At 51.4% G+C, this 18,974-nt stretch overlaps 3 protein-coding genes across 15 annotated transcripts; 2 read left to right on the top strand and 1 right to left on the bottom strand.

The window, feature by feature from the left end:
* The first annotated feature begins 1,273 nt into the window (after positions 1-1,273).
* LOC147063091 (uncharacterized) lies at positions 1,274-9,281 on the top strand. Of its 12 annotated transcripts, none has more exons than XM_085918940.1 (13): positions 1,411-1,594; positions 2,172-2,288; positions 2,441-2,519; positions 3,523-3,585; positions 4,077-4,221; positions 4,289-4,391; positions 4,731-4,803; positions 5,508-6,521; positions 6,839-6,960; positions 7,190-7,261; positions 7,327-7,574; positions 7,656-7,753; positions 7,823-9,281. In XM_085918940.1, the coding sequence occupies exons 3-13, from the start codon at positions 2,471-2,473 to the stop codon at positions 7,984-7,986; spliced, it is 2,151 nt and encodes a 716-aa protein (XP_085775066.1). In that variant the 5' UTR covers positions 1,411-1,594; positions 2,172-2,288; positions 2,441-2,470; the 3' UTR covers positions 7,987-9,281. The 12 variants fall into 12 exon arrangements, with proteins under 12 accessions (XP_085775048.1, XP_085775035.1, XP_085775041.1 ...); XM_085918948.1 differs by lacking the exon at positions 1,411-1,594 and adding an exon at positions 1,616-1,829; XM_085918922.1 differs by lacking the exon at positions 1,411-1,594 and adding an exon at positions 1,274-1,298 and having other exon boundaries at positions 2,172-2,519.
* On the bottom strand, positions 8,718-11,678 carry LOC147063090 (tumor necrosis factor receptor superfamily member 16-like). The gene is made up of 7 exons (XM_085919006.1): positions 11,395-11,678; positions 10,665-10,784; positions 10,442-10,579; positions 10,283-10,355; positions 10,088-10,173; positions 9,853-10,008; positions 8,718-9,760 (listed from the first exon to the last, which is right to left on the bottom strand). The coding sequence occupies exons 1-7, from the start codon at positions 11,558-11,560 to the stop codon at positions 9,645-9,647; spliced, it is 855 nt and encodes a 284-aa protein (XP_085775132.1). The 5' UTR covers positions 11,561-11,678; the 3' UTR covers positions 8,718-9,644.
* Positions 11,679-14,009: 2,331 nt separating this feature from the next.
* Positions 14,010-18,091, top strand: LOC147063089 (splicing factor U2AF 35 kDa subunit-like). 2 transcript variants are annotated; one of them, XM_085928274.1, is made up of 8 exons: positions 14,010-14,109; positions 15,020-15,107; positions 15,181-15,247; positions 16,656-16,705; positions 16,900-16,998; positions 17,056-17,189; positions 17,691-17,783; positions 17,852-18,091. In XM_085928274.1, the coding sequence occupies exons 1-8, from the start codon at positions 14,066-14,068 to the stop codon at positions 17,952-17,954; spliced, it is 678 nt and encodes a 225-aa protein (XP_085784400.1). In that variant the 5' UTR covers positions 14,010-14,065; the 3' UTR covers positions 17,955-18,091. The 2 variants fall into 2 exon arrangements, with proteins under 2 accessions (XP_085784400.1, XP_085784316.1); XM_085928190.1 differs by having other exon boundaries at positions 16,900-17,189.
* Positions 18,092-18,974: the final 883 nt, after the last annotated feature.

Here is an 18,974-nt window from a genome sequence, read left to right as displayed (position 1 = left end):
AACATTTTGAAATGCCCTTCAATACAGAAGATGTTTTCTGAATGCTTTCTATTCTTTCTGCTGTAAAATAATAAAAAAATGGAGAAAAAAAGACGCTTCGGAACCCTGTGTAAAACCCTTGCTTGTCTTTTGAAGCCGGGCAGCCGGGCAGCCTTGTGTTCTGTCCAAACCAAAGAGTGGCTCTCGTTTATCTTATCTTGGTTTAGCTTGTTGTATCTTAGCTTCGTTTATTTGAGCTCACCTTGTTTTAGTTGAGCTTATCATAGCTTGTTTGAGCTTAGTTTAGCCACGGTGGGATACCTGCACAAACATTCTCCCCTGCTTTCTGGACGGACCTGAAGTTTGAAGTTGCACTTTTCACTTCGGCCGGGGTCCGAAGCAGGCTTCAGCTCTCTTTTTTGGGCTCGCACTCTGGACAAGTTGGATGCACCTCCGGTGAGATGTTACAGGCTGCGCATGCAATTTGCACTCACGCTTGTCCCAATCATTTGGAGCCATCGGTGCTGCATTCCGTGATGCCTCTTCAGGTCGCAAATGACCTTTTCCCCCAACGACGTTGAATCTTTGGATGAAGACTTCAGCACTGCCCGCCCCCAAACATGTCGGCCCTTTGAAGAAGACTGTCAGTCTAAGGAGGAGTACGTTTCCTTTGGCAGTCCTTCCAAACCTCCACCTAGCTTCTTTCCCATGAAAAAACGCGTCCGGCATTTGCCGTCAAAGAGTTGAGCTACTTCGAAGTGGGCAATGTGCCACGACACTCTCATCTCCTCAAATATGTGTATAATATGGATGGAAATGAAGACACTTACCTACCTACTTGGAAAACAGAACCTGACGCAAAGTAACTCACCTGTCGGGTAATTCCAATCTTGCACCAGTGTACTACGTTTTGCATTCTCTAATGTACAAAACGAGTGTCACCCAGACAATTCCGCAAAAACTAACATACTTACACACAGTTTTTTTTTTTTTTTCTCATCATCCATGAGCCTTCGAACACAATTAGCAAACACGATGGACTATTAGAACACTGGAGGCTGGAAATAGGCCTTTATGCAGATATTGCATTGAGCACATTGATAGAGTGTATTCCTGATCATGTTTCACGTCATCCCCATTGAAAAAGATGATTTTAAAAATGAGCTGATTTTCGAAGTCACTGTGGCGCTAATAGGGAGCAAGCGGTTGTCTACTTGTACGATGACGCTACTAAACGTGTTCTAGCATCTAGCAGTGTGTGAGCAGTAGGGGGCGACATCACGTATCGAAATTCTGCCTAGCATTTTGAACAAAGCCGGGTGGGTGTCCAACCCGCCCGCGACCCCCGCCGTTCGGAAAATGGATGGCGAACCCGTGGCTCCTGAACTCAGCCCAAGAACGCTCGGTCGCTCGGTCGCTCGGTGGGTGGGTGTCTCCATTCGCAGTCCAAAGGCTGCAGTCAGGCGCCACCATGGCTAAGATGTCATTCAAGTAAAGGAAGCCAGGAAGCCAGGGAGTTAAGACAGTCGAAGTACACGTTGGCTGAATGCCACCACCACCACCACCAGCACCACACTGTGTGCTGCTGTGCTCTGATTGACCCTCAACCGTGCTCGTTCGTGCTGCCAAACTTTTAATCAGCTGTGTTTTTCTTCCTCATTATTCAAGACTAGGCGGAGTGTGCTTTCGACTGTGTAGCTATGTTTGCAAATCGCCAATAGATTGGATTTTCTGCCGTGCATTTGAACATCTCGAGCTTGTTTGGAGGGAGGCGTCTGGTCTGGAAAAAAAAAAGGCCGCATTCAAAGACAGTGGACATTTTCCAAAGTAGACTCGTCGCTGCCGGAAAAGTGAAGTGTCGAACAAATGAACTTTTTTTGTTTGTTTGTTTGCAAGCAGTGGACATTGATTGTTGACGAAATCAAGGCCAAATATATATTTTTGTGTGAAAGCCGCGAATACACTCGATCGATCTGGCACGAGTGCTGACTTCCCGGAAACACGCGAACGCAGCAGCCGATATCCTCACACACTCACTCAGTCAGTGAGTGAGTGAGTGAGTGAGTGAGTCCACCTCGGCTTCAAGTTTCAATGTCCACGTTGGGCTTTTGTTTGATTTGAACGGGCTTTTGCAAGTGTTGTGCGTGTCTCGCGTTGGGTTCATTTCACGACAAAGTACCGTTGATCTGCAGGACACGCGAGGAAGACGAAAGTTGTCGCTGGGCGGGCCGGGCCGCTGGTTGTCAACTTCGGCCGCTACGGCTACTTGTTGAAAAGTGACTGCTGCGACGCGACGGATAAGCCAAAAGGTGCTCCGTTTCAAACTGGCTCCTACTCCCACACCAATTGCCAATCGAAGCTACTGGAAGTGTGTCACTTGGGAGGGACCACTTTTAGCCGCTGTAAGCAAAAGCCGTCATCGGTGACGGTGAGTCTCCAATGTCGCCCGCCGCCTTGTTAGGAAGCACCTCGACGCAGTGATGGCCCAGTGATGTCAGAGCTCCACATCGACCAATCGAACCTCCCCCGTGTGCAGGAAGGTGAGCGATCAAAACACACGCTGATCACTCTGATCCACATCTTCTTGTTTTCAGAGCCAAACCAAACACTTGTGTTCGTTCGGGTGACTTTGTCTTTTTGTAGCGTGAATGCATGCTTTTTGTCAGGAGGAGAAAGAAGGTGTCTGGATGTCCAATTTGTGGCCCTCCCTCGCAAATAGGCCAGCGTGTCCTCGGTATCGGAGCCCCGACGCAAAGGACCCAGTGTGCGGCTTTATTGGGCACAGCCGGCCGGTCCAGCGTGGCGGGCCGTGGCTGGAAACGCAATCGGCGCTCTGCGAATGGCACGTCTTAGGACCGAGACTTGATACCGCGAGCGAGCGAGTGACCAAGACTTGATACCGCTCGCGAGCTCACTCGGGGTTGTCCCGCCTTTGAGCTTCGGGAAAAGCAAAGCAAGCAAGAGCAAGAAAAGGCTTTGTGGCTCGGATGGCGGCAAGTGCGCGCTTTTTCCTATTGCACTCGAATGCCTCCAAACCTGCTTGCGAGTTTGGGAAAAACAAGTTCCCCGGCAATTCTGCCACACCCTGGCAGCGCTCGCACGTTGGCCGCCACCTCCTTTGGCGGCTGGCTTGTCTCCGAGGCCCGGTCTGGCGCCGAGCGCCAATCCCCGCCCGCGGGCGAAGGCCGAACGAACGCAGACGGCTGCTCGGAGACCCGCCCTCGACGGCGAAAGTCCGCTTCGCAACGGCATCCCTCGTTGAGGGCTCGCTCGCTCGCTCGCTCGCGGTGGCAGACTTGGGTCCGTCCGCGTCTCGGCGTTGAGGAATCAGAGCACGGCTGGAACTCGGGGCAGCCTCGGCCCGAGTCCCACTCTGGCGGCTCTGCTACTGCGCTTCGACGTGGCTTTGACGTTTGGCCCGCTTAAGGAACGGTTTTCTCCCAAGGAAACCTCTTTGACATTGTGACTTTTCATTTGCTCTCTGGAACTCCCTCCCTCCTGTTGTTGTTGTGGTTTTGAACTTGCGCTTTGATGTTGTTTCAGTGTGCCAAAGTTTTGCAGTGTTGGAAGATGGCGTGTTGGCACACAATCTCCAGGAGCAGGAAAGTAAGTACCAGTCCAACACCAAGTAGGCTTCCGCTCACCTCCACGCAAGATAGTGACCTCCTGGAGCTACAAAGACGTTTTAGGACAGTGCCTTGAGATACGAACAATACAACACGTTTGGGTTTACGAGCTGTCGTTTGCCAAGTTTGCATACCTTTTGCTTTCGATTCTCAGCAAAAAATGGAGCTACGAGCAGTGTTTGAATGTTTACGTTGCTTGACGTTGTGAATTTCAAACAAGTGCATCGGCAATGCCTGGCTGCCTGCGTGGCTGCGTGGCTGCCTGCGTGGCTGCCTGCGTGGCTGCCTGCCTGCGTGGCTGCGTGGCTGCCTGCCTGCGTGGCTGCCTGCCTTCCTTCCACTGTGGCAGACTTGAGTTTCCGCTGTCATGTGACTATGATGGAGGGGCATCAGACAGATGGCGCTACGGCAAAGAGCCTTGTTTTGTAGAAGCTGAAAAAGCAAATGTGCGCCACTCTGCGTTTGCTTTAGTCGAGCAGTACTACTCCAGCAACGTTCAGAAGAACCAGCTGGTGCAGAACGACATCCGTGTGGCCAAGCGGCTCCAGGATGAGGAGGAGGAGGAGGAGGAGCAGCGGCGGTGCAGAGCCCTGCCGAGGCAAGAGTCCAGACAACTGTAGGTGGCGCCTCGTTCCTACGTCGCTCTCTGATGCAAATGTCCACCTCCTGCCACTGTGCTGCAGGGAGGAGGAGGAGGAGGACGACGACTTTGAGTACGCTCGCCTCATCCAGGAGGAGATGCGGAGGCGGGCCCAAGACCTCCGGCGGCGGGAGCGGGACGACCAGGTGAGAGCACGCGCGCGCACACGGACGGAGGGAGGGAGGGCTGCAAATGTGCTGGAGCGGCTTCCCGTCCAAGCGCGTAGCAAAGCTCCCCTTTTGACGAGCTCTCCTATGCTTTGGGGCCCGTCTGGCTTTGCGCATCGCATTCATGCGTTTGCTTGAAAGCCCTTCGAGCCAGAGCGAGCGACCAGAGCCAGCCAGCCAGCATGTGCTACGTTGCTGCCACCTGCTGGCTGTCAAAGGCAGCCCAGCATTCTCAGCTCACGTTTTCCAGTCAGCACAATCAATCGTTCCGGTGCGGCCGTCCTACAAATCAATATTTGCGTGTATGTCTGTCTAAAGGAAATGGCCAAACAGATGCAAGAGGAAGAAGAGCTGATGATGAGGAGAGCCAGGGAGGAGGAGCACCACCGAGGTACGCTTTACACGCTGACGTCACAAAAGTGCCTATTTATTTTTGGATTGGATTGATTAGCTTGCTCGCGCCAGGCAGATGTGCTGCTCTTTGCGTTGCCAGAGGTGTTTGCTGGCAAGGCAGCTTGATTTCTCCAAGCACGACTCATTGCGCTTACGAGATGAATTGGGCTCGCTCTGGCCAACCCAAACACGCTGACGCTATTTCGGCCCGCGAGGCGACTGATGGCTTCGGAAAAAAAAAAAAAAAACCACTCGGCCAAACTGGATTTGGACGCGGAAGCTGAAATCCGACCGATCCGCGCCGGAAGCAGATGACCACCGTAGACTTTGGGAATGCACTTTTGTGGAACAGATTTTGGAATTGTGCTCGTAAATGTCGCTAGGGGTGCCATCGATTCCATGTGTTTCTCATACGCCACTCCAGAAACGTGTGTAGCCCCAGAGTGGGCACGCTGTTTGGAGCAAAGACACAAACGAGAGAGGAGTTGGATTCAAACGTAGGCTGGCGCAGTTGCCACGTTTTGCGCCCGTTATTCAAACCAAGGTTGGCTGGGGCAGTTGGCGCTCAAGCGACACCTCCATCCACGTTTTTGCGTCTGTAATTCGCACGCTCTTGAACTAGCTAGCATAGCGTCACGGAACCTGCTAACGGCGTCCCCTACCCTCCTTGCTTTTGTGTTTGCATGTTTGGCATAAATGAAGGCAGCTCCGGCGGCGCTCGTATGTCGCCGCCGCCGCCACCAAGCCTGCATCAGCATGCACTCAGCGGACGCCGTCCCGCTCAGCCGCTCTACTCACCGACTACCAGCAGGTGGCACTATTCTAACACTCTCAACCCTCCTGAGCACAGCCGCCCTCCGCCACCTTACTACCCCGGCCGGGCTTTTGCAAGCGAGTCATTGCACGCACACTCGGATCGCTTTGAACAGAGAGCCAATCAAAGACGCGACGCGGCGGCACCTCTCCGTGGCGGATTGTCTCTTCGTCTACCCGGGGAGAGACACGGCCGCTACGCTCCTGGCAGCGTCGCAGAGGAAGACTATTACGGCAGCCGCGCCGATGCAGAGGAGATGGACAGGCGAGTCGAAAATGGGCCGCCGCGGGCCGGACTGGACGGGGCCTCCGGGGAACGCCGGCGCCGCAGTCAATCCATTGGAATTCACGACCGCCCGAGACGGGGCGGCCAAGACGGCTTCCGAGACAACGCCGACAAACGCGTGCGCTTTGCGACGGACGACGGGAGCTCCTGCCGGAGCAGACCCCCGGACGCCTTCGTTCCGCGGCTCTGGGAGATGCTGGGCCACGTCCTCCGAGAGCGAGGCGTTCCCGTCAGCGTGGGAGGGAGCGGCGGGGCGCCGCTGAAAATCACCCCCCAAAGCCCGGACGGCCGGCCGCTTGGCCCGAGCCCCCCTCCTTTCCAAAGAGCGCCCTCCGCCAGGCACAGTTTCCACGGCGACATCCGGGAAAGAAGGAGCTCATCCCGCCAGCGGGAGCGCAGAGTGGACGGCTGCTTTTCCCACATGGGTGGCGGAGGAGCGGGCAACGGCTGGGCGCGCCACGACGGAGGGAGGGGGCTCGCCCGCGTGCGCGAGGACCCGCCGGAGAGGAGCGCCCAAGTAGCTTTCGCTTCAGACGAGGCGGGAGGGCAGAGGGGAGCGCAGCGGAGCTTTCCCAGGAGAACCGGCAGCTGGCTCGGGTGGAGACGCTCGGCACCAGGTACCGTGACAAGGCAGAAGCGGGGGGCAGGCGGGAGCGTCTCCTCCTTTGGCTCTGGCTCTCCTTTGGCTCTGGCTCTCCTTTGGCCCTGGCTCTCCTTTGGCCCGCCTCATCTCGGCGTACAAACTTTGGGTCTCGGTGCCGCTTCGGGGTTTCATTTCTTAAGCGTGTCTGTCACTCTCAATTGCTTCTTCCTCCCGACATCATCGTCTGGGTGTGATTTGTCCGCCTCCTTTTGCTCTTCTCGGACAGCCGTTCACGATCTTTGCTTTTCTCCGGAGCATTATGCTTGCTTAACGTCTGGCCGGCCCCGTTAGGAGCGTCGCTGCCCCCGAAGAAGAAGCAGACCAGCCTGGACCTGGGGGACCTGCAGCAGGTCCTTCATGATGAGGAGCTGGCCCGCAAGCTACACGCGCAAGAGAACAACTTGTTGGCCAGGGTATGTGGGACACACACACGACTGCTGTTCAAGTGAATTTGGAGCGGGGACTGTCAAGACACGCAATTGGTGAAAGCACGTGCAGAGACAATGTCATAACGCTCCGTTACGTCTTTGCTGATCATTTTGATGTGGGCGCGGCTACACGGCAAAGAAAAGAAGCTACGAGCTCTGTTTGATCCGTTGACGGGGACTTTGAGGTTGCCTTTGTCCTTTTGTCTTTGGTCAGCCCTCCCGATGGCCGTCGCGTGGTCGCTACCCCGAGGGGGACTTCCGCGTCGCACAGGTGGCTCAGGACGAGGTAGGACGCGGCATTCTCGCCTCGCTTGAGCGACAGTAACCTCGCTCGCCACCATTTGCCTCTAGGAAATCGCTCACTACATGCAGAAGCAAGAGATGGAGTCAAACCGCATCTCACGGCAGTTGGAGGAACCGGCGTCGCGGGGGGAGCGCCGTCACGACCGGAGGACGGGGCCAGACAGACGCCCGCAATCGGAGGGGCTCCCCTCCCCTGTGGAGAACCGCTCTCCGGTCAGCCCCGTCTCCACGGACTCGGAGGGGCTGCCCTCCCCCGCCGAAGACCGCTCTCTGGCCAGCGCCGTCTCCACGCTGAGGTAAGCCTCTGTTTGGATGGACCGCCTGTCTTCTGCTGAGCTGAGCTGAGCTGACCTGCTCGCGTCACCTTGCCTTTGCAGACAATCGCCGCCGCCGGTCCAGAACATTGCGGAGGAACTGGACCCGACCTTCCGGGCCAAGAGGCAAGGGGCGGACATCCTCCAAACGGAGCAGAGCGGTAGCCTCCACCCCATAGGGTCTTCCTAAACAATAGGTGGACAGACACTCATATCCTTTTCCTCCAAAGGAGCAGGCGGCGGTGGCGGCGGCGGCGGCGGCGCCTGTCAGTGGCTTCCCGGCCCGCGCCGCTTACCGGAGGAGCCCGCCTTCATCCCGCCCACCAAGCGTCAAAAGGACAAAGCCGGGAGCACGAAAGCCAAAGGAAAGAAGGAAAAGTGTAAACAACAATGACGCTTGAGCACGAGCGGCCCGGGCGGCTGGCCTTTTCGTCTTTGCGCCAGGCACAAGTTGTTGCCCGTCGATTTGTGAGCCCATCCATTTTGGGTTCCAATCTAGTCTCGTTCCAAGGTCTCTTTGGACGCGCGTATCATCGCCGTCGGCTCGTGCCTGCAGACACCGGCCGAAGTCGTTGCGCGGCCACGCTCGTAACTCAAAAACACTGGTGCTGACTTGGTGTGAATTTTAAGGGGGGCGCTCCGCAAGCTTGTACTTTATGGGCAGGTCCAATCATATTCCAAAGAAGTAGCGTAAGTGCCTTGAGGAATCCCACCAGAGTTGGAGGCGGGTCTTGCCTCCAATTAGCCACAAGTTAGCCAGGCCTTTCTTGCAAAGAGTATTTTTTTTTTTTTTTTTGTCGTTGATCGTTTGCCAAAGTGATGCTTTTTGGAAACTGGGTCGACTTGAGTTTGCTGCCAAGGTGAAGCGCTCATATTGCAAGTCAAGAATGGCTTGAATGGCGGCTTGTGTCCCGTTTTGGGACCGCTTGTTTTTTTTAGCATCCAGCACAAAAATATGAAGATGGCATTGGACCTCATTGTTATTTGTCGCTTGCCTTCAACAGTATTTGTTTGAATACAGCAGCACGTTCATGCACGTCTGGATTTGTGTGTGTGTGTGTGTTCTTGACCTTAGTGCCTGAGAACAGATGAAAGGGATTTGCAAGCGTCTAATGGACGGACGGCTTTGAGTTGGCAAAGATGTGTGAAAAAGGCCCAAACACACTTTTGGGACAAGCTTGTCATATGTTTGTTGCCAACTCGGGCCTTTTTATTTCACTTGCTCAAGGGGAGTTCAGAAGAAATGCTAAATGGAAGAAAAGTGTGATGTCGTCGTTGCCCACCCTGGCACTGGCATGCGCTCAAATGTCAGTCAGCAAGTACAGGCAGGATGTGTGGCCTCTTTGCTTCCGCGTGTGCTTTAGCTGCGGCGTGTACGTCACCTGGAGGGAGTTTCCTTGAGAACAATCTGCGTTCAGCCGTGCTGAGAAAGCAAAATCCACGCAGTCATCTTGGATGCAATCCCATCGCCAGGCCATTTTGGACGCCATTTAGCGAGAGAGCGAGCGAGCGAGTCCCAGCTTGCACGCAACGTCTTCGCAAAAGCTCGACAAGTTCGACACGCGTGCACCAATACGCACACTGAAAGAGTACCAGAAAGCCCAACTTCATATCTGACGTGGCAAAACTGCGCTGGGATTTTGTCTTTGGAGGCGCCAGGGCAAAAGCTTTTTTTTTTTTTTTTTTTTTTTTTTTTAACAATACCCAAAAGTCAGTCTAGCCAGGCACCTGGGGGGATGAATACATGGTTTGGGGTTTTTTTTTTTTTTTTTTTTTTTCAAAAAAAAAAAAAAAAAGCCTTACCATACATGAACTGAAGCTAATATTTCACGGGAGCCAGTGCAGACCCCGCCCCCAACCCAACAACAATTGCAAAGAAAGAGCACAGTTATTGATCTGCAGGATTCCCCTTGACCCCCCCTCTGTCTCGCGGGACACAAAAAAGCACCTTTTGTCCGCAAGTCTTGACTGAGTGAAGTGAGCATATCAACAGAAGGGGCATGCATGCAGGGCAGGGCTCTTCTTTTTTTTGTTTTAGGAATGTGATTTCCTTCACACCACCAGTTGCTGCCGGGGGTCTTTGGAGGCTGAAGACTGCGAGCTGCTCTCCTGCTCTTCCTGGGCTTCGTGGAAACTGCATTCAACTGCGATGAGTGTGTTGGGCTCCTCTACAGAAGGCAAGAGGTCAGTCACAACAGGATGGTGAACTGCAAGCACGCGAGTGCTCGCAGATTTCTTTTCAAGCCACTGCTTTTCGTACCTGTGCTATCGAGCGGAACTCGGGCCATTTGGACCGCTGCCGCCGTCTTCTTGTTTCTTTCGCAGCGGTACACGGCGACGACGACGACGACGAGGGCGACGCTCAAGGACGTCAGACACACGGCCGTCAACACCGACGGGTCCGCGCCGGTCCCTTCTGAAAGAGGCAGAACGGCGCCGCCGGTGATGCCTGCAAAGCCAAAGCGCTCCTGCGCGTGAGGGAATTCACGTCATACCTTTCCGATTGCTGCGCGAAACCTTGACGCACTTGATGTCGCTGAAGGCATCGCCGCCGGCTGCCATTTGCTCCGGACCGGGACACCTGGTGAGAACGGATTGCGAGCGTGTCGTCAGGCAGGGGAGGAGAGGGGAGGGGAGGCTCGCCGTCGAGTGTGCCGCCCGCCCGCTCGCTCGCTCGCTCGCTCGCTCACCTGGTACTCCAGGGCTTGCACTTCTGGTGGATTTGGTCGTTGAAGGTTCCGTTGGCACACGTTGTGCAAGAACCTGCGGCCAAGTGGGGATGGAGTGAGGGAGGGAGGGAGGGAGGGGCTGACTCCCGAAAGGGGCCGGCCAGTCGGCGCTCAACTTACGTCTGTCAGCGGGCTCCTCGCCTTTGCCGCACTTTTTACGGCAGAAGGAGCAGCGCTTGTCGCCGCACAGCAGCCCTTCCTTGCAGCCGCAGAGCGTGTCGCTCGTGGCCGAACACGCCTTCAGCAGAACCTGCGCCCCTGCGAGACCGAGCGCATTTGCGGCGGAAGGCTTTGAGAAATCAACTTGGCTTTGGGGTTGACTGCGGGCGGGTCAAAGGCTGACCTTCGCACTGAGTGCACCTGGAGCACTTGTGGTCTTTGGCCTTCTGGCTGTATGTCCCGTTCTCACAAGGAGTGCAAAGATTGCTCGGGTTGGCGCCGCAGTACGACACCAGCCGGTTGCCTGCGCGCAAATTCAACAAAAGCAAAGTTCCTTCGCTTACGGCCCAAACAAATCGTCCAAGCTCGAGCCGCAAATTCACTGACGAAACCTTTTTCTTTTTTGGCCCGTTTGTTTCTACTCGATGGAGAAGCTGCACGCGCTCCTCTTTCGAATATTAGCTGTGCCATTTCCTGAGATGATGAAAAGTGCTGGGTGCAAAAACAACCCAATTTGGGTTAAAAAAAAAAAAAGAGTTGGGTTGATGTGACCCAACTTCCTTTTTGTACAAAACAAGCCAATAATTGGGTTGTTGTTTTTTTGCAAACGTTGAATTGAATTCAGATATTCATGGGGTAAATGGGGAGTAGGGCAAATTTTGAAAAAAATAAATATATAAAATATATATGAAATATATATATATTATAATATATATTATATTTTTTTCCAAATTTTCCCTACTGCCCATTTATATATATATATATATATATATATATATATATATATATATATATATATATATATATATATATATATATATATATATATAGTCTGCTTGCTGGAGGTCAACTTCGCCATGTTATTGTTGTTTTATTTGCGCTTGCTCCTAAATGTCGATGAGGTTTCAACTCACCCGGGTGACACTCGTCGCAGCAAACCTCACTCGACTTTCGCGTCCCCTGGCTCCATTTCTTGCAGCCGCTCATGATCTGCTCCTGTAGGCCGCCGTGAGAGCATCCAAGCAGGAGGAGGAGGAGAAGGAGGAGGAGGGGGAGGTCAGGGCTCACCAGCGTAGCCATGTTGCTGCTGCGATCGTACAGCAAACAAGCGCCACCGGCAGCGGCAAGGGCACGGACACGGACACGGACAGGGGAACTGTCTGCTCTGCTCTGCTCTGCTCTGCTCTGCTCATCTGCTGTTGCCTCTGCTCTGCTCATCTGCTGTTGCCGCTGCTCTGTTGTGGGCTGAGGAAATTTGTGGCTCAGTGACGTGTAAGATGAAGACGTTATTCATGCACATCCTCTTAACTCGAGGCGGGTCTTTTACTTTTTTTTCCTTCTTCACACATCCCACACACGCACACCGTCATATGCGCGAATCGAACTCGTGGTGCCTGGCGAGTGGACCTCCATCCATCCATCCATCCATCCATCCATCCATCCATCCATCCATCCATCCATCCATCCATCCATCCATCCATCCATCCATCCATCCATCCATCCATCCATCCATCCATCCCGCTTTTACTAACAGGCCAATTGAAACTCACGTTTCATTAAAATTGAGAACTTTTCCCAAGGACCCCAGAAAAACCATGCCATACAAAATAAATAATGTACTGCTCATGCTTCAAAGCTTTCAATGTGAAAATGACTTTCCCAAATGATTTGGAATTTATTCATCGTACATTTTCTTGCTGAACTTTTGAGTTTGATCATGTTTTTCTGCATCAGTGACTTTTGTTCACTCTATTATTGTGTCCTTTATGAAAACACAGCACGTACAGTAAGTAATAGCCTAATCGAAGAGGATGTAAAAAAAAAAAAAAAAAAAAGTCAACGGATGCCTGCTGTATCTTAAATCCCCAGAACGACCTCCTTTTTAGGTTGCCTCGTCTTTTTTTGGCCTGTGCATGTTTTGGCCACTAGGTAGCAGTACCAAACAGTCACGCAGACAGCACGATTTTTACTGGACGTGAACGAATAATGACTTTAAAATGATTACAAAAGTGTTTCAAAGAGTTTACAAGTACAAAAAAAAGCGTTTGAAAATACAATAAAGATTCATAAAAGTCTTTTTGGGACATAATCAATTTTCTCGACATCACGGATGTTCACCTATCGCGCGGGTGGCCTTGGAAGCAATTACACGCAATGAGCGAGGGATTATTATTGTATTGTAAAAAACCAACTCAAATGACAAAGGCCTGCCTGCTCTTAAATGAAGCAGTCAACAAAACAAATGACTAGTAAATGTCATTTTGTTGCAGCGTAGAAAGGTGATTTTGATCTTGGGTTAGATGTGCTTATCAACAAAAGGGTCAATTCAGTGGTGGCAATTGGCAAGATTTTTGTCAGACTCAGATGGCTCGACCCGAGTGAGATTGGGCGATTCCCAACACAGATGAACGTCACTTATTTCTGTGAGTCAGCTCCCTGCCCTCCCCTCACCTCACCTTCCCTCCCCTCCCCTGCTACTTGGGTTCATGGTGTTTTCCTTTGTTTGTGATTCCGCTTGTTATTTGAGTCCCAGTTCCAACCTGCCAAAATGTTCTCAAGGAGTATCGCCACACTCTTTTTTTTTCCCCGTAGTTGAAGAAGTGTCTGGGATTTCCATGGCTCAAATAATCTGGCCTCGATCACAACAATGCAGAGGGATAAGTTGCTTGATGAGTCACTGGTGACTAATGTGCGTTTAGCTCAAGGTGGTGGGTGGGTGGGTGGCTGGCTGGCTGGCTGGCTGGGTAAAGTTCAAACTTTTCCCCGGTGATGTCACTTGCTCGCGGTGCGGTGCGGTGCGGTGGGGGCGGAACACAACACAACCAGGTGGCTGTGTTCGAAACAGTCTCTGGTTCTGGGCTGTGTGAGATGATTGACGTCAGTCAGTCAGTCAGTCAGTCAGTCAGTCAGTCACAGTCAGTCCGTCCGTCCGTCCGTCCGTCCGTCGAGTTAAGACAGGCCTACAGCATCAGCGACTCGCACCCGTGGGGCCCGGCGCTGCTTTGCGTCACCGGAGTGGAGTCTGGGTTCTGAGGTGACTTCATTCCTTCCGGTGGGGAAAGGCGGCGCACGCACGCACGCGCGCACGCACGCACGCACGCCTTGCGCCTTGCGTGGACCAGAAGAAAGCGGCGGTGGGTTCGTGGGCACGTCGTGCCGCGCAAATGTCAGCTCCCGTTGCGGTCTGTCGACTCGATAAGGCACCTTTTGATGCCGCTTTGGTCGATTGGAATCGATTGATCGATTCCCACGATTGGAACCTCGATCGTGTACATCAATCTCCACCCGGCCGCTCCTTTCTTTTTGGCACTTGATGAAAAGTGATAGCTTTAACAATCAATAGAATATCAGCCTAAAACAAAGAAACAGCAGACAAGTAAGTCAAATGAAGAGTCAAAGCAATTAAATGTCTTTCCTAAAAACCGCTACTCTATCCCACGCGCCAAATAGTTGAACACTTTATGCGTGGTATTTTTCTAACAACAGCGCCTTGATGTGGCTGTACGTGTCATTGCAAAAATGCTTACGTCATGACGTCATTCCGTTACGTAATGGCGTACGAGGTACGCTTCCGACGAGCCGAAAATGGCGGAGTACCTGGCGTCCATTTTCGGCACAGAGAAAGACAAGTAAGTTTTCTTCTCTGTTATGTTTTGTCAAGCGAGAAAGACCATTGTCTCGGGGAGCACCAGTGCACTTCCCAAGTTGGAGCGCTAGCTCAGTCGATAGTGTTGGCTTGTCAAGAATGGGAAAATACAGGTGGTATTAGCAAGAGGAGCTAACGAGCTGAGCTAACCCAATGAATGAAACAGGATTCAACGCTCCAAACTTCGCGTCTGTTTTGAAAAGTATTAGCACGTTGTTGTTGCTGGCCCGGTTTTGCAGTCATCGCTAATGTTTGGCGGGATTGTTTCATTTGCAGAAGCGCCAAAACTCTTGCATGAAATCGATTCTCGCACGCAAGCACCTCATGATCGGAATCGTTCCGACTTTGAATGATTCTATTTGCAAATGATATGCTTAAACCATGTGATTGATATTCATGAAAATCAACTATTATGCGAAGATGCTTATGAAAGAATCCAAGACCAAAAAAAAAAGCACCATTTGAACTTTTCTAAGTTGCTCAGATATTTTATTCGAAACAATACGGTTACATGTTTTGGTTAGACAAGCCAAGATGTACAATTGCACCACTCAAGAAGAACAGAAGTTATGGTAAGAAAGAAAGAAAGAAAGAAAGAAAGAAAGAAAGAAAGAAAGAAAGAAAGAAAGAAAGAAACTGTTGAGACGAATGTCTGGAAAAGATGGAGCATGAAATGAAGGTAACAAAGAAAGTAGACAGGAAGCAAGGCTGAAGTGCTGTGCTTTGCTGTGCTTTGAATGTCTGTGTCTGTCTGTCTGTCTGTCTGATGAAAAGCATCAAAGCGCGTAGTGTGAAGAGTGCACTGAAACTTGATTTCAAGGAACTTCAATTCAAATAAAAGCTTCTTAACTTTCAGCCCTAGTATGCTGATTTGAGTCCTTCCCTCTTTCCAGGGTCAATTGTTCCTTCTATTTTAAAATTGGAGCTTGCAGACATGGAGATCGCTGCTCCAGATTGCACAACAAACCCACTTTCAGCCAGGTGAGTGAGGATGATGTTGCTGAACAATTGCTGCGTGCTCATTCGTTTTTCCTTTGAATCGCCCCCACTGCAGACTATTTTGATCCAAAACATCTACCGGAACCCTCAGAACAGCGCACAGACGGCCGACGCGTCGCGCTGTAAGTAGACGCCGTCGTCGCTCCCTGCGATTTATCAAGGCTACGGCCGCACGTGAGGCGTCAGCCGTACGAAACAGCTGCATGTTGCGTAACACATGAGAAGATAAAGGGCAATACGTCAGGTCTTGGCGCAACGTCCGTAGCGCACACGACTCTCAGGGACAGCACCGGATCCTGAATTCCCTCCACCCTCTGCTACATGACGTCCTGTTCTTTTGCGCTATGATCTGGCTGTCTGCTATTAGCGCGCTTGCTCCATTTTACTGCTCTTATTTATTTATTTATTTATTGTTTATTATTTGGGTTATTTGCTTATTACTTATTTGTTGCTCTTGTCTGTTTGTTTTTACTCTTTGTGCTGTTTGATGTGCGTGTTGTGTACTGTCTAGTCACCGTGGGACGGTGGGAAACGTCATTTCCATCTCTTTGTGTGCCTGGCATGTGAAGAAATTGACAATAAAGCGGACTTTGACTTTGACTAACGCTGATACACAGAAAGCCTGACACGTGACTTTTTTTTTTTTTTGGCATCATCAAAATTCATGTCCACCCCACACGGTGGGTGACCTGATTGGTGAAAAGTTTCTCTTGATCAGCATTCTGATTTAGAAACCTGACCTCGAAAAAAAGATGCCAAGTCGAATGTGTTTTTCCATGCTGTGATAGCAGGCGCTTTCGAACTTGCGCCATGCCATGCTCTTTTTGAGCCCTCAAAGATGACCAAGATGCGTTTCCTGTGGATTCTAATCACATGTTTTCCCTCCCCAGCTCCACCTTTTCCCTTGCTCTTTGTCACAGAAGTTTGCGTTTTGTATTTCAGAACATTTCCCCCCTTGAACATTTACCTTCATAACCTTGAAAACTGTGCCCAAGTCTGCTGATGGTTTGCACTGTAAGTTCTTCTTCATCCCCACCTAGGAGCCAAAAAACAAACCTGTCTACATACTAGAAAGCATCTTGGGGTTTTTATTTGGCTTATTTGAGGCTGGATTCCTCTTTAACGGCCCACCACTGGCCAGCTCACCTCGGATGAACCGTATCAACTTGGTTACATCACAGTCTGCGTTCAACATTTAGGTGACTAACAACAGGCTCCACCCACCTGTGAAGGCACATCTGTTTGAGCCTATGGGCTTTGCGCCCATCCGTCACTGAGCACGCAATGTCCGATCCGCACAAGCGGGTCGCTGACCCCATTTTGTGTCAAGAACTTGACCGTGATGTTGCGCACGTCACGAAATTAGTTTCCCGCCCGGAGGAAGCCGACCGGGCGGGCCAAGTTGTAGTTTTCCTAAATGTGAAACGCACACGCACACGCCAACACGCTGTACTTCATGTCGTCAGGGCAGAGCAAAAGGTTTTTTTTGTTTTTTGTTTTTTTTCTCACACTGTCCTCTTGTCACCTCAGGCGCCGTCAGTGATGTGGAAATGCAGGAGCACTATGACGAGTTCTTTGAGGTGAGTGTTTTTTTTTGTATCCTTTGTCCGCCGCGACTGCTTGGACCTTTCACTTGAATTTTGAAGCCATATCAAACTGGAGCTTGTCATGTTCCACTGCTGTGCTTCCGCAGCAGATCCATCTGTCCACCTGCCAAGAATTCCAAATCAAAGTCACGCTGCAATTTGACCTTTGAACGGTTGCTTTTGCGCAGGAGGTCTTCACGGAGATGGAGGAAAAGTACGGGGAAGTAGAAGAGATGAACGTTTGCGACAACTTGGGCGACCATCTTGTCGGCAACGTCTACGTCAAGGTAGTAAATGGGCGACGTCAAGAAGCGGCACCTTCTTCCCGCATTTTTGCCGTGCAGTTCCGTCGCGAAGAGGACGCGGAAAAGGCTGTCCTGGACTTGAACAACCGCTGGTTCAACGCCCAGCCCGTCCACGCTGAGCTCTCCCCTGTCACTGACTTCAGGGAAGCTTGCTGCCGCCAATACGAAATGGGGTGAGGAACCGCAGTCGGGCGGGATGATGAGCCAAAAAATAGCGTCCCCCCCCAAAAAAACAAAGCTCCAATTCCTCTGACATTTTGGAGGAAATCTAGATTTGTGTGACATTGCATTCACGTGCCGCATCCAGTCGGTTGACACCGGCTCTCTTGTGCCATGGACACGTGATGGATTCTTGAAGTAGCGCTCGCAAGTGAAACGTTTCATTTGACGTTGCTGATGTCATATGCTGGCTGGATAAAAAAGTACAAATTCTCCATTTGGCTTCGGAGAGCTTTTGGGTCATTTTGCTGCCAATCTGAAGTCAGATGTCCCATGAAAATGGCCTCATTCCGAATGAATGACTTGGTTATTCATGCTCCTGCTACCATGGTGAGTTAGTTACATGATCAATAAAGACTAGTGATTCCCTTTGAAAATGTTTCGGGCTCATCCCTGTGCTTCTTTGCAAATGGCACTTGACAGCGCTTTGATCAGACCTACACACTGTTTTCCAGAGAGTGCACCCGAGGTGGCTTCTGCAACTTCATGCACCTGAAACCTATATCGAGGGATCTCCGGCGAGAGTTGTACGGACGTCGTAGAAAAAGGTCGGGACGCCGCGCCCGCCTTTGATTCCCTACTCGTACTACTCCATTTGCTTTTTCTCCGCCCGTAGGCAACGCTCGCGTTCTCGGGACAGACGCTCCCGTTCTAAGGACCGGCGGCGGGACCGTGAAAGACGGCGGTCGCGAGACAGAGAACGCTCAGGAAGGTTCTGAAGACCTTGACCGAAACCCTCGCAGTGAAAACATTTGACTTTTGGTGACTTATCGTGCTTTTCTTTTATTTCCTTTTTTTTTTTTTTTTTTTTACAAACAGCGGCTGGCTTTGTCAATAAAACAGATTTGTTACTCTGCTTTGTTTACTATCACTCCCTTTTTTTTCCCAAATGCGCAAGACAGAAGAGATGCACGTGTTACATTCCTACATGTGGGAAATCATTCAAATCAGATGTCATTTTGAATGCTGTGTGTTTGTGTAGAAAGGAGGTGTTACATATTTTAGTGGTGAAGAAATGTTGCCAGACTCCAAATCATGATGGAGCCAGTCAGTAGAGGAGAACAGATGTTTTCACTTGACATTTTCAGAAAGCGCAGGCTTACACAAGTGGACGGATGGAGCCAGTCAGTAGAGTAGAACAGATGTTTTCACTTGACATTTTCAGAAAGCGCAGGCTTACACAAGTGGACGGACGTCCTTCCCACCATTCAAAGCCTTCACTTTGTTGTCGAATGTGGTTCAAACAAAAATATCAGCCTAGTGTCGAATGTCACCAAGGTTTTGTGTCATTCAACAACAACGACCTGCCGAAATAATTCATGTGTTTAGGGGACACGCATACTTTTTCGACAATGTCTCCAGTCGTGGCTGGCTGGCAGGCAGTTTGGAACTGAAGGGAAAGCGCATTGTGCAGTAGTCATCATTCTCCTTTTATAGAGTTGCTTTCTTTCTAGCCCGCGTGCTCGCTACTCATTGCAAACGAACGTCATCCGATTTATCGACATGTCCGTGGTGTCAACAAACGGGAAAGAGAGGGCGCGGGGCGGCGCGGGGCGGGGCGGCGCTGCGGCGCGGGGCGGGGCGGGGCGGGGCGGGGCGGACCGAAGCCAACCCAACAGAGTGTGGTGGGTGGTAAAACGTCAGAAGCAGGAGGCGGGGACTGCGTGTGGACAGACGTTCCTGATTCGTGGAGCAGCTCGAACAGACGCCCTCAACGCAGCCAATCAGCGAGGGCCCTG

The sequence above is a fragment of the Syngnathus leptorhynchus genome, chromosome 1, assembly GCF_054491065.1.
Source record: "Syngnathus leptorhynchus isolate UIUO chromosome 1, UIUO_Slep, whole genome shotgun sequence".
Taxonomy (NCBI): Eukaryota; Metazoa; Chordata; class Actinopteri; order Syngnathiformes; family Syngnathidae; genus Syngnathus; species Syngnathus leptorhynchus.
Note: the sequence above shows the minus strand (reverse complement) of the source record. Positions and strands in the feature narration are given on the sequence as shown.